At 37.7% G+C, this 14,116-nt stretch overlaps 1 protein-coding gene across 1 annotated transcript in view; it reads right to left on the bottom strand.

The window, feature by feature from the left end:
* The window catches only part of kcng2 (potassium voltage-gated channel, subfamily G, member 2), a 60,764-nt gene that overhangs the window by 15,466 nt on the left and 31,182 nt on the right, over positions 1 to 14,116 (bottom strand). The window contains exon 2 of the mRNA XM_087985829.1: positions 2,318 to 3,137. Within this exon, the coding sequence (XP_087841955.1) occupies positions 2,318 to 3,055 (738 nt within the window). The 5' untranslated portion in view covers positions 3,056 to 3,137. The remainder of the gene's footprint in view (positions 1 to 2,317; positions 3,138 to 14,116) is intronic.

The following is a 14,116-nucleotide window of genomic DNA, read 5'->3' as shown; positions in this document are numbered from 1 at the left end:
TTTACAGATTATGTAATACTCACAGGGAAATTTAATTAAATCAGAAGACACTTGGTTTTTCTAAGATTTAAATATATTGAATTGATTCCACAGCTGCAGTCAATTTAAATCAACTGAATTAATCTCAGAAAGAAACTGACACTCGTGAGTATATTTTCTGAAGATATTCAAACTTTTCTGAAACAAGTTTAGTAAGAAAGTTGTGCAGAATTATTCAGGTATAACATTGAATCAGATTTCCTATTCAATCCTTTGTTTTCAAATCAGCTTAAGCTTCCTCAAGTCACACAATAAAGAGGTGAGTCCATGGCTAACAAAATGGAATCTCTAATAATAGTGTGAAATGACGGAAGTTGGAGAACAAAAACTAAGAAAGACATGTGTTTTCTGAATTTATCTAAGATTCTTTTAGGGTTTTTAGGTTGGATATTTTTATTGGGTTTTGGATATCCGTTCCATAGATGTGCCTCGATGTGATGTTGTGAGATGCATTGATGATCTGCCACCAAAATGCTGTGATACCTACATTAACTCCTATAATGTAAATATGGATCACATAGTATAGAATTTGAACTTTTAATCTAGCTCCTGGTATTTACATATTTCTACATCTGGGCTTAAGCTAAGCAATTCAGATGTACTGTATCACTCTTTCCTCAGTGTGTCACATTACAAGAGAACTGAGCTTAGTGAAATGGAGACTGAGAGCTTTATACCATCAGGTCACCTATCATAATATGGTGATGATATCATGAACATATCCCTTAAAGGTATATCACACACATCTGAACAAATGTTTACCCTACTTGGCCACTGTCCAGATATGTGTAGGAAGACTGGGAGACTAGAACCCTCATCATAATTTTCAGATCACTCCATACCCTAATCTCTCCTTAACCAGCAAGGCTAGATCTCCCCATTCTTCAAATTCTGGCACATCCAAAAATTCTGCTCTTGGTGGCTGTACTTACAACCAACAAAGCCTAAAGGTTTGGAATTTTTTTTGTAAACTTCAGTGATATTTCAATCCTTTTCCTAATGTGTCCAAATGTTTTCTTTTTGTATCTCATTATCAATTATTTTCTTTGAAATTGGTTCTGTTAATCTCTTTGGAACATTTTATTATGCTAATGATGCTACATAGATGCAAGTTGTTATTATCATTGTACATTGATTTGCTAGAATCCATCACAGCATTGCATTGTGATCTGCCTGTCTTAGGTAGAGGAATAAAGGTTCTACCAAAGTAGAGCTCAGAATATAAATCCACAGGCAAATCTATTGAATATTAAACAGATAACTGCAAAATGCTTATCACATCTGAGCATTTACAGTAATTAAAATTACTACCATTCTCAAATGTCAAAATACTTCTGCACTAATCCTTAACATTAAATTGACTGCATAAAGATGTTGCTAATTGGCTATAGGACCTTTCTGATTAGTTCCAGACCCCTTGTTGCTTCAGACTGATTAGTGTGTTAAGGCACAGCTAAATAGAAATTTCCAACATGCATCTTTCGGCTATTATTCCAATTCTACAAAGCTTCATGGACCTACTCCTAATTTCCAGACCAGATACAAGTCTTCAATAAAGATACAGCTGTCAATCTGTTACTTTAAAAAGATCTCTCAGATTAAATCATGCAAGGTGTGAGTTCCACACAGAAGGACTAAAGTACCAAGCAACATACAGATGTTGAAAGTGAAGCAAAAAATTGCAATTGCTGAAAATCTAAAACAATAGTAGAAATTCTGGAGAAATTCAGTAGATCTGACAGCATCTGTGGTGAGAGGAACAGAGTTAATGTTTTAGCTTAATAAGCTGCCATCAGACCTGAAAAAAGTACAAGTGCAGAGGCAGGAAAGGGAATTGTGGGAATGGCAGGTAAGAGAGAACCACCTTTTCACAATGTGAGTTAAGGTATGGAATGCACTGACCTGAAGGTTGGTGGAAGCAAATTCAACTGAGGCATTCAAGAGTGCATTGGATGGTTATTTGAAAGAAACAATGCGCCAAGGTATAGGAAAAAGGCAGGAGATTAAGCACTAGATAAAATGTTCAGAAAGCCAGTGCAGAAATGATGGGTCAAATGGTTGTCTTATGCACAGTAACAATCTGTGATAGATCATAGTCAACTAAACTGCCAATGGAGTCATGATAGAAGTCAATAAATAATCCAGAATAGGTAGAGATGATTATTTTGTCAAGAGAATGATTGAACTTTGTACTCAGAATTATTTGAAACATTTATGAAAGATCAAACAAGTTAAAATTGTCATCTTACAGCATAGATAAAGCTGAATGTTAACTCACCCGCTCCTCCTCTTCTCTCAGATCAGGCATGGTACTGATACAGAGACTTATTGTAGTGATTGTCACAAATATAACAGAAAGGCAAGCAAAGAGCTTTCCTGGTATCCCTGAATCGGGATTTTCCACCATGTCCCTGAGGTTCTTCATGCAGTGACCCAAGCGAGTCGTGTCATCAAAGGCACCCTGTGATTCTTCAGTAAGTAACACTTCATAATCCCTCTTCAGTTCCTCTAGATCCTCGACTTTCTGATACAGTTTACGGCGACAACACCATTCCAAGTTTTCATCCTCAATGCCCCAGTAAACCAACTCTTCCTGAAAGGAGAGAGCACACATTTCTCTGAGGAGTCTTAGTTTTCCAGCTGTCAGGAAAGTCATGATAGTTCTGAAGGCACAAGGATTGCGGTCAAAGAAAAATTCATTGTGGGTTACATCATAGTCATCACAGATGTCCATGATTTCATCATAACCACTACATTCTTTGAGTTTGCCTAGACGTGTTAATGGGATCTGGTCAAGTATAATCCATGGCATCTTATACTTAATGCCTCCAACATTAATGATCGCATACCGAAGTCTGTCATTGAGTTGGGGGACATAGCAGACATCTTCATCTGGTTGAAGCAGTTTGACTTTTTGGTAAAAGATTCCTTTGTTGGTGTGAGTCTCCACACCCCCAGTGGTGCAAGTGCAGATCTTGTGCTGTCCATCCAATCTGCCCTCAGCCAGCAGAGCCATTGTAACTTCATCTATAGCTTGGCAGGACCAATCATTTGTTTTATCTCATGGAGAATGATCCAGTGAAATAAAGCTGTTGCATCTGTAAAGAGAAAAGATCAGTTGAAAATCTTATCCATACAGTCACCTTAAAACTGGGTAGTCAGACACAATGATGGGCAAGGCTAAAGGCGAGAGGCTGTATCTGTCACATGGGATACTAGAGACGGTCAAACGGTATTTGTGTGTATTCTCCCTTTGCTAATGTCTCTTTCCACTTCTTTGTTTTCTCAAAACTATTTTTCTGTGTCATTTCAAAAGCCACCTACTTGTAAGTATGAAAATAATAGATTATCATAGAGGAACAGCCAAACCTGCATTCATAAGGAAAGCACTTCAGCTTAACATACTTTGGGCAGGAAATTGGAAATATCATCTGCACCTTCAATGATGTTGAAGAATAGACAGTTCTAGGGTAAAAGCTGAACAAATAACGTAAAAACAGCATTGCAATTTAGCAACGCAATTATAAATGCTAACAATTCACTGCAAATGAATTTCTAGGATGATAGAATTCAAAAGTAAAATGTTGTCATAGACTTACCAGACCATAGAGCTGCCTTCTCATTAGAGAGAGGTGACTGGTGGTGATTTAACCTGAGGATCACCATGCTTCAGGTGAGCAGACAGGTTGAGAAGGTGATTTTTTTCATGGTAACATCAGCCAGTGTGGGAATTGAATCCATGCTGTTGCTATCACTCCAGCTGTCCAGCCAATTGAGCTAAACTAACCCCCCTGCATGGCCCCAGAGAATATAAAAGTTGTTGTACAGTGTATAGGACACTGGTCAAGCCACAAATGGGGAGAAACGCATAGGTCTGCTCTTCATTTTGGAAAGAGGACATAAAGCACTTGAGTAAGTGGATTGAGAACTGGCAGATTATAGCTATTGGACATAATTAAAATGGCTCAGCTTTCAAATTTTAGAAAAGAGAAGTCTTAGAGAATGCCTGATAGAAATTTTTAAAATTAAGAATGGGTGGAACAAGGTAGCCAGAGTGAATATTTCTACTTAGTAATTATCTTGTAGTTATGGCCCCTAATATCATATCTGAGTTGAATCTCAGACATTTCATTCCTCAGTGGTTAGAATTAGTGGGAGGTAATGGCCTAGTGATATTGCCACTCAACTATTAGTCCAGAGATCCATGTAATGTGCTGAGGATAGGAATTCAAATCCTGCCATGGCAGATGGTGAAGTCTGAATTCATTACAAATCTGTAATTAAGAGTTGATGATGAATTAATTGCCAAGTGTCAGGAAAAAACCAAAAGAACTGCAGATGCTGGAAATCAGAAACAAAAACAGAATGTCCTGATGGAGGATCACTGGACCTAAAACATTAACTCTAATTTATTTTCACAGATGCTGTCAGATCTGCTGAGTTTTTCCAGCAATTTCTATTTTCGTGTCAGAAAAACTCATCGAGTTCACGACTGAAGTGTCCCCAATATACAAGCTTCTTACTTGCGAACACAATACCATACAGGGGTGTACTTTTAAATATTTGACATCTGAATATTTCCTGTACTTAAAAACGGCTGCTTTATATTGTTCTACATTGTGTTCTGACTTGTAAACAAATCAACTATGGAACAGACTCAGGAACGGAACCCTTTTACAACACAGGAACTGCCTGTAATGTCCTTCAGGAAGGAAACTGATGTCCTTAACTGATCTGGCCTACATATGACATCAGACCTACAGAAATGTGGTTAATCCTTAACTGCCTCTGTGCAATTAGGGATGGGCAATAATTGCTAGTTTAGCCTGAATAAAACAAAATGTGGAACTTGTTACCATAGGAACTGATTGAGGCAAATATTCCATATGCTCGCAAAAGGAAATTAGAAAAATACATGAAAGAAAACAGACTAGAAAGATATGCAGCAAGACTGAGATGTGGAGAGTAGAATGAGAGGAGACTTTTGAGGCATACAAATACTTCCAGAGGCGAGATGGATCATGTTGCTTGTTTCCATTGCTGGTATGTTTGATGCAATGAAGCAGGTTTTTGGTATGCAGACTGGAGCTTAATTACATTTTGCTGTAGTACATGCTATATGTTGTCAGTGTGCCATAGCGCTAACCAGTACACTTTTTTTATTTTAGTATATTACCCTTTAAGTATAATCTGAAATTATTGCTTAATATCAGGCATTTATATTTACTCTAAGAGTAATGATCATTTTTATTTAAAAATAATCAAACATAAAACAAGTGAGTTACTCATAATTCAAATACTTAAACAAGAATTAGGATAATATCATTTCACTGTGGCTTACATTATCGTCTTAATGAGTATATTTGTTACTATCCAATATTCTGTGAGACTTTTAGAGGAAACAGTCTGTTATAAATGTCTCAATGTGTTGTTTATATGTGGGTGGAGTGATATTCCCATGTTTCAATTTAAAAAACAAACTGAAAACTCAACATTCAATGAAAACAATGAACAAAGGATATCAAAATATATACATTCAGTATATATCTTTTTAAATAAATCAGTTAAATAATCCAAAGATTCCATGATGTGTTCTACGTGTGGAATCACTTGAGGATTAGCAGAGCACAACTTTTCCAGGCTAAAATCCCTGACAATAATGCGAAGAAATGTAATCAGATTAGCAACCTGGGTCATCCACTATCTACAGAATATTATGAATATGATTTTAACAGGCTCTGGGCTCCATCCTGGAAAAAGGAAAGTGCATTTTGTATCTAAAATCATCTAAAGATATATCCATTATTCTTTCTGATTTTGTCACATTCTGTATGCAAAAGAATCGCAGATTTTCCTGGTTAATGAAATGGCACAAGGAATCCTGGCAGACTGAAACTCCACAGGGGTTTCTGGGTTTCCAGCCAAAGAAAGCACAAAGGTTTTTGTGTTTCTTTGCTTTTGAGTTGTGGGCTTCACTGGTAAGGCCTATGTTAATTGCCCACACCTAATTTGCTTGAGGAAGTGATGGTGAGCCAGCTTCTTGAACTGCTCCAGTTCATGTGGTGTGAATACACCCCAAGTGCTGATACAGAGGAAATTTGAGGATTTTGAACCAACAATAATGAAGAAACAGCGATATAGTTTTACGTCAAGATGGTAAGTGGCTTGGGGATGACAATGCAGGTGGTGGTGTTCCAATCTATCTGCTATTCTTATCCTTCTAGAAAAATAGAGGTGTGGGTTTGGATGGGTCCATTGGAAATTTGGTGAGTTACTACTGTGCACCTGCACCACTGTGTGCCAGTAGCAGAGGGAGTAAATATTCAAGGGGTGCAATGGGTTGACAATCATGTAGACTGCTTTCTCTTGCATCCTGTCAAACATCTTGAGTATTGTTGGAGCCACACTAATGGAGAAATGGAGAGTTTTCTCTCACACTTGTACCTTGTCGATTGTGGACAGACTCTGGGAAGTTTGGAGGAGTTAAATTTCTAGCCCGTGACTTTGTAGCCACACTATTTGTACGGCTGTTCCAATTTAATTTCTTATCAATGGTCACCTCTAAGGATGTTTATGGTGGGAGATTCAGTGATAATAATGCCATTGAACATCATGAGGAGATGGTTTGATTCTGTTTTGTTGGAGATAGAGAAGTGGTCTTGTTAGGAATTGCCATTGTAGATGAGCTACTGTTAAAAGTTATATGCACCTACAACATTCAGGTAGAAAGTCAGCGATAAATGTTCCACAGCAGGGAGTGAGTCAGCTTGAACTAGATAGATGAAAGAAAAATAGCAATGTAGATAACAAGTGCTTGATAAACAAAATCTCGGTATGCCGGATCACAAAGGAATTGAAATAAGTTATTTTTGAATTAATGGTAATATCAAAAAAACCTTTTGGAGCACTGACAACTACAAAAGAACACTTCCATGCTAATGAAACACTCAAAACAGCATTAATGTTAATGCCGTGAAGTATTACAAACTGCTCTCTATATAAGCAGTTCCAGCAATATGTGGATCATCGGAACAGGTACTGAATTAGGACAAGGTTTTTACTAGAGAATGAAGGTGAAGGAGATAAAAATCAGGAAACCCATCCTACATTATTCTGTGTTAAGTTTAGATGGAGAGTGACAGCTTCAGCATGTTATCCAAGGCTAGTGTGCAGCAGTGAAATCATCATCCAACATGACTCAAATATCAAAGAGAGAAAAATTAGGAAACAAAATGACATGCCATATTGTCAATTACAACTAAGCAATAAATACTCCCCCTATATAGCCAAGTCACAAATGATAATGTTCATGGCAGTAACCATAGACATTATTCATCCTCAGCATTTTCAGTCTCCCTGTTGCTTTTAATATGTTCGGCCTCATCATCCTCCCCCAACACCACTCCTCCTTTGTATTGTTCAACTGGGCTATTTTCATTTGGATCTAATCTAATTTAAACACTCAACTGTCTTCACCGAACCTATGTCAGTAACTACTTGCATTCATAGAAATGGCCTTAACACTGGCCTTATTGGAGTCCTTCACTTCACTTCATGTCACAATTGGTCAACCTGCCTAATCTCAATTCTCTTCTTGAACTCATTTCCATCTCTCTTTTCTTCTTTAAAATCCTTGTTAGGATTGACCTTATCTGATATTTCCTCCTTTGGTTGAACATTCATTCTATAATTATTATGCCTCTGTGAAGCAGTTTGAAATGCTTAGATATGTTAAAGACACAAATTGCTGCTGCAGACACTAATCATTTTTGACATTAAGAAAATGGTATTGGAGCAAGATATATTAAATCAGCATACAATAAACAAATAAAAACTTCATTTTGTTTGGGTGTTAGTCTCATCTGTAATACTCATCAGGAACTATTGTAAAATAAAACATTGTAAAGTCCTCCAGTGTGATGTTAAATCAGTACTACTGTTGACTTCTAAGCACAAATAATTATCGATCAACAAAGTTTATTAAGAATTTTAAATGTAATTGTATCTTTGTGGGAATGTGCATTGTGTTTATAATCAAAAATAGATAATAGGAAATTTTGATTTACTCATGTTCAGAAAGTTCTCTTTTGTGCCCTGATAAGAGAGGGTCAGGATTTCAACTTCCAATGTGTTTTCAGTTGGTAATGAATGGTTCCAGTTATATTCTCCTCTTCTGGAAGTTACATAGACTGAATGAGTCTATTGAGGGAACCGTGCTTTCCATGAATTTTTCTTCTCTCCTTTTTCAATCAAGATACTGTATTCGCTTCTGATCCTGGTCAGGTCTCCTCCAAATTGTCCCAAATTTTAATCTGTGGATTTTCTAAGACAAAATGAATCCTTAATTTATACCAAATAAAAACATAATAGGTTTATGGCCCAAGGTGTTTACCCCCGCCCCCACTGTTGTAAACCACAGTCTAAACAATCTTCCATCATCTTTGTAGGGTTCCCTACTCTGATACAGTTTGGATTAGGCCACTTTTCTGGAAGGACTGTCTGACATAGTTATTAGCTTTTTAAGCCCTTCAGAAAAGCAACCAACCCCATATGACATATCTTAAAATCCAAACTCTAAAAATTATATGTCTACTGGTTCCTGCTCCACCAACAAAATTTAAGAATGTAGAAAGGATGGTAAATTAGAGTGGGTGGGTTGCTGTCAAATCAGTAACAGAAAGAGAAATGGAAAAGGAAATAAATATTGGATAAAGACAAGAGGAGAAGTAACAGAGAGGGATTGTGAGAAAGAACAATTTTAATATAGGCATTTTTAAAACCACCAGTTGTTTACTTTCGGTGGTAGGATGGTTCTCTTTGCTATCTTCTCCCACCCTCCTCTCTGACCTATCACCTTCATCCCCACCCCCATCCACCTATTGTACTCTTTACTACCTTCTCCCCAGACCCACCCCCCTCCCATTTATCTCTCCACCCTGGAGGCTCCCTGCCTTCATTCCTGATAAAGGGCTCTTGCCCGAAACGCGAGTTTCCTGCACCTTGGATGCTGCCTGACTTGCTGTGCTTTTCCAGCACCACTCTAATGTAGACTCTGATTTTCAGCATCTGCAGTCCTCACATTTTGCCTGGATGGTTGACTGCTAGTGAGTACTAAAGTGCATTTTCACTGGACTTAACTTTGTGGAGTATGTTTAACAGGGAATTACTGTGAAAACAAATTATTTTCTTGAAAACTGTCATGAGGTTAAATGGCAAGGTGTTATTTAAAAAAAAACCTAATGGAGATTTAAGACAAACTGTCTGGTATTTTAATGGGATATCTTTTCCTCAACAACAGGTTGTTTTTGTTCTCTGTTCACTGACTTTGGCTGGAGGGCTGGATGGTGGTAGTTGGAGGGGGGGTGGGCGGTAACGTTATATGGGAAGAAGTCAGAATAGTATCATGAGGAATAGCTGACAGCATCACTCTCAAAAGTGTACAGCTTACTGAAGTGAATAATGGATGCAACAGGTAGAAATGCCCATAATTAACACAAATACACATATTCTTATTACTCCCCACTACATGCATGGGCCTCCTCCTTGTAGTAGATTGAAGGTTTGGACCTAGCTAAGTGAATGCTGCCACCTAGATTGATACTTTTGTTGCTCTTATCCTACAATGAGAAAGCAGAAAAGATGAAAAACCTTCAGTTACCATGATAGCTAACATCTAAATGACAACATGAGGCCTACCAGATTTAAGCCATTTCATATGGCTTGCTATGAGGCTTTCTGAGAGCTAAATTTGTGCAAGATCCAATGTGGGCAGAATCTTCTTCTGGTATTGAGGGTCTGACTTGCCAGCTGGAGTGTGCTGGGAGATCTGTGGTGCTTCTTTTCTAGAAGGCTCACCAAACCATATGTCAGTCAGGTCATGGTGAGACTGCCAGTCGATCTTCCCTTGGAATCATGACTCTGGGGATAGAGCTCCTGCTGTGTGAGAGCTACCAGCCAATCAGAGACTGGTAGTGGCTTTAATCAGGCCCACCCTCCCAATATCGATCCCTCGAATGGGCGCTGGTTGCCTTTGACTGAGGAATTACTGACACGCCAAGGTGATAAGAGGACACAGTTTGACATGTGGTGCACACCCCATCATCATCATCAGGCATGCTTTTAGCTGAGTTACTTGCAGCCATGATGTGGCCTTTTACTAGTGACCATTAATTGCACACGTGGTCTTAATTGGTGGCACAGCCAGAAAGTTGACTGTGGGGCTTCCAGCCCAGAATATAGTTCTGATGGAGTTAGGAAGGTGGTAGCATTCAAGTCCGTAACCAACTTATCCAATTAAAGCTCATCCTGCCTCCATGTTCACTACTAGTGAAAGCAGAAAATTCTGTCCCATGTCATTCCTTGTTGGTAAACAACTAATGTCCTTTAACATATCAAGAGAAGTGACTAGAACTGGATAAACACTCATAACACAGTGCTTTCTTGGACGGTGGGGCAACTCCTGGTACCTTGCTTAAGCTAATAAGTTTCATCCTGCACCAAAAGACAAAGCTTAGAGAGTCACAAAATTTGCACGGAGTGCTTTGGTTATCTCCTTCCATTGGATCAGAACCTACTGCAATGGTGCCCTCTGATAACCTTTTCCAAAAAACTATGACTTCCTTTTGCTGAGGTCTTACAAGAACCTTTCTGAATTTTCTCAACAAATCTGAAGTAAGCTTTGATTTTCCAAACAAACTTTTGAGATTGTGTATAAAACAGAGCTTGTTGTCTCATGGTAATGTGTTGCAGTTCACGCAGAGAATCCACGTTTCTGTGGCAACGTGCATTGTTGCATGCATTGTGTGGACTGGTTATGCATTGTAATGGTAGAGATTCCAATTTTATTTCCATGACACAACTGAACAAGAATGTCTTCCATTCGTACTACATGCCTGTCAGCTGTGTGTGTTGGAAGGATTTATACATGCCTGTCAGTTGTGTGTGTTGGAAGATTGATACATAACTGCTTGGCTGTGTTATGAACACAATTTCATTGACCAACAAGTCTTAGGAGGGATTTAAAAGCAGAATGGACATTGATGCTACTCACACTTCCATAAGACCACTTGCTGTATTTGATAGCGAAATGTCTTTGGGTAATGTCTATCTCTTTAATTTAAGCTGAATGTGGTTTCCTGCCTTTGAGTGGGGAAGCTTCCAATTGGAAGTTGTTTCAACACTTGAAGATTGTTGACATTATACAGTTAAGGACTGATCTCAGCAGTTATCTCAGTTAAAATGGAATCAGCACTTGCTATGCTCAGTGAACAGAAGTACCATCCTATCAAACCTTGGGCACTAATCACAGGACATCCAAGCTCATATTTGAAAATAGAATTATCACTTTAGCTCTGCTAGAATAATGAGGGGCCGGAATCACACTAGATGGTATGGAGAAAATTTATGAAAATGTTGCTAGGAATGGAGAAATTTAATTTGAGGCAAGATTAGACATGCATTCTTTGGAACAGTGGTGGCTGACATGAGATTTAATTGAGGTGTGTAATATTATGAGGGGCCTAAGATAGGAAGATCCTAAATAGGAAGGATCTATTTCCATGAGCAGAGAGACCAGTGACCAGTGAACATAGATTTAAAATAACTGGTAAACAGATTAGAAGAGAGTTGAGCATTTCTTTTCACCCAGTTAGTGGTAAGGATCTGGAGCTCTGCCTGAAATGTTGGTAAAGAAAGAAATACTCATTACATTTTTAAAAATACTTGGAGGGCAACCAAGAGCTTTTCTACCAACATAAACACATATGGCCAAATGGTTTCCTCCTGTGACATAAATTTGCCTTGTTTCTAATGGCAACAAAAGTATAAGTTAAGAATTGAATGGAATAATTTCTGAATAAAGAGCTTAAATTGAACCTCCCTAAATACGATAGTATGTTTCCATAACTTTCAAAGAAAGATGTTTATCCAAGAGTGAATTGCTTCAACATTACCAATGGCTGGTTGACGAATACAAGTATTTTTCCCTTAGTAAACAAGAAGGTACTGGAATTGGAAGAGCAACTTAAGAAACATGTTCTGCACAGCCACTTTTAGTGACCAGATTCTATAAATTGAACGATAAATGTTGACATTACAATTTACAATGGTAAATCTTATCAAGATTGAGAGTAAAACTAAAGGCATCGGGAAGTAAGACTTATGAATAGCATGTAAGATTTAACTTCACATAAGATATTTATTGATACATAGATAACACATGATTTTGTCATTATCGAGTCTAAAATGCAATTTGAATAATGAAATTAATTTTTCATATATCAAATAGCAAATAAACTCATTCTTCCACAGATAGTTGGATATTCTAATTTAAATGTTCCCAAATTGGGAAAAGGAAAAATACTTAACATCAACTCGAACTCAGCAACGCCTTCCTAACCTGCAATCATCTTCCTGACCTCTCCGCCCCCACCCCACTCCGGCCTATCACCCTCACCTTGACCTCCCTCCACCTATTGCATTTCCAAAGCCCCTCCCCCAAGTCCCTCCTCCCTACCTTTTATCTTAGCCTGCTGGACACACTTTCCTCATTCCTGAAGAAGGGCTTATGCCCGAAACGTCGATTCTCCTGTTCCTTGGATGCTGCCTGACCTGCTGCGCTTTTCCAGCAACACATTTTCAGCAACATCAATTTTACTGCTTTATAATATCAGTAGTTGATTACCACCCATTGCAAATTACAGAATCACTTATAAAAAATTAAGCCTATAAAATAATAATATGCCAAGATTATTACACTTCTCCTGAGTGTTCATGCATAAAAATTTAACATGAAAATCAATTGCAAATCTAACTATCAATAATGGGAGCTAACAGTTCTCTTTAAATATGCTGGATCTGATATCATCAATTTGCAATTAATAAAAACCAGCAGCCATAAAAGAGAACAAGTGAATTAGAATATTGATAACAGGCAAACTTCCAATACAATGTACAATATAAAAGGCAGTATTTCATTTATGTTGAGATGGATTCTCTAAATTAAAAAGTGGATTAAATACACCAACTTTTATCATTGCATGTAGTGATACATTATATCATCTAGGAGTGAAATGATTGAGTAACTTCCTATCAATCATGCCCGGAGACCATTTCATTGCAAGTGATTCAGATAGGTTTTATGGATACTCCTCTGAAAGCCTTAGTTCAACCTTCCTAAGCATGATAGCAGCATAACCAAAGAAAGGTGCTGGGGAAACTAAAGGCTAACAAACCCTGAGAACCAGATAAAGTCAGAAACAGTAGATACAATGCTTATAATCTTAAAAATGTTTCTGGAATCTGATGGATCCTAAGTGATTGGAAAATAGCCAATGTTACAATTTTATTTAAGAAAGGAGAGATCCAGAAAACAGGAAAATAAATGGCTAGTTCAGTTAATGTCTGTCATTAGGAAATTGCTTGAATCTCTCATTACAGAGCTTATAGCAGGATGTTTAGAAAATCATAATGTAGTCAGAGTCAGCATGGTTTTGTGAAAGGGAAATTATGTTTAACTAATTCACTAGAGTTTTCTTTTTGAGAAAATTACGTGCAAGTTGAACAAAGCAGAACTGGTAGATGTGATATGTTTGAATTTCCGAAAGGTATTTCATGTAGTGCCACATCAAATGTTATTAAGCAAGATAAGAACACATGATGTAGGGGGTAACATAATAATATATTAGCAATATGTTAGGATTGCATTTGAAGCAGTTCAAAATAGATTCAGTTTACTCATTGCTGGATGAGGGGGTTATTCTATAAGGAAATGTAGGACATGCTGTGCCTGTACCCACTGGAATTTAGACAAATGAGAGATGATCTTATTGAAACATGTAAGATTCTAAGGGTACTCAATAGGGTGGATAATAGGAGGCTGCTTCCCTTTTGCAGGTTATCAAAATTAGGAAAAACAAAATAAGAATAAAAGGTGCTTTTTAAACAGAGGTCTGGAGAATTTATTTCGCGGAGCTTGTTAATCTGTGGAATTCTCTTCCACAGAAAGTTGTTGAGTCTTTGTCATTGAACTTATTCAAGGCAGAGTTAGACTTTTAGTAGACAAGGAAGGCAAACACTA

This window comes from Chiloscyllium plagiosum, unplaced genomic scaffold (genome assembly GCF_037043375.1).
Source record: "Chiloscyllium plagiosum isolate Xiang-an unplaced genomic scaffold, Cpla_swu_hap1 HiC_scaffold_4, whole genome shotgun sequence".
NCBI classification, from domain to species: Eukaryota; Metazoa; Chordata; class Chondrichthyes; order Orectolobiformes; family Hemiscylliidae; genus Chiloscyllium; species Chiloscyllium plagiosum.
This window is presented reverse-complemented; position numbering and strand designations above follow the sequence as displayed.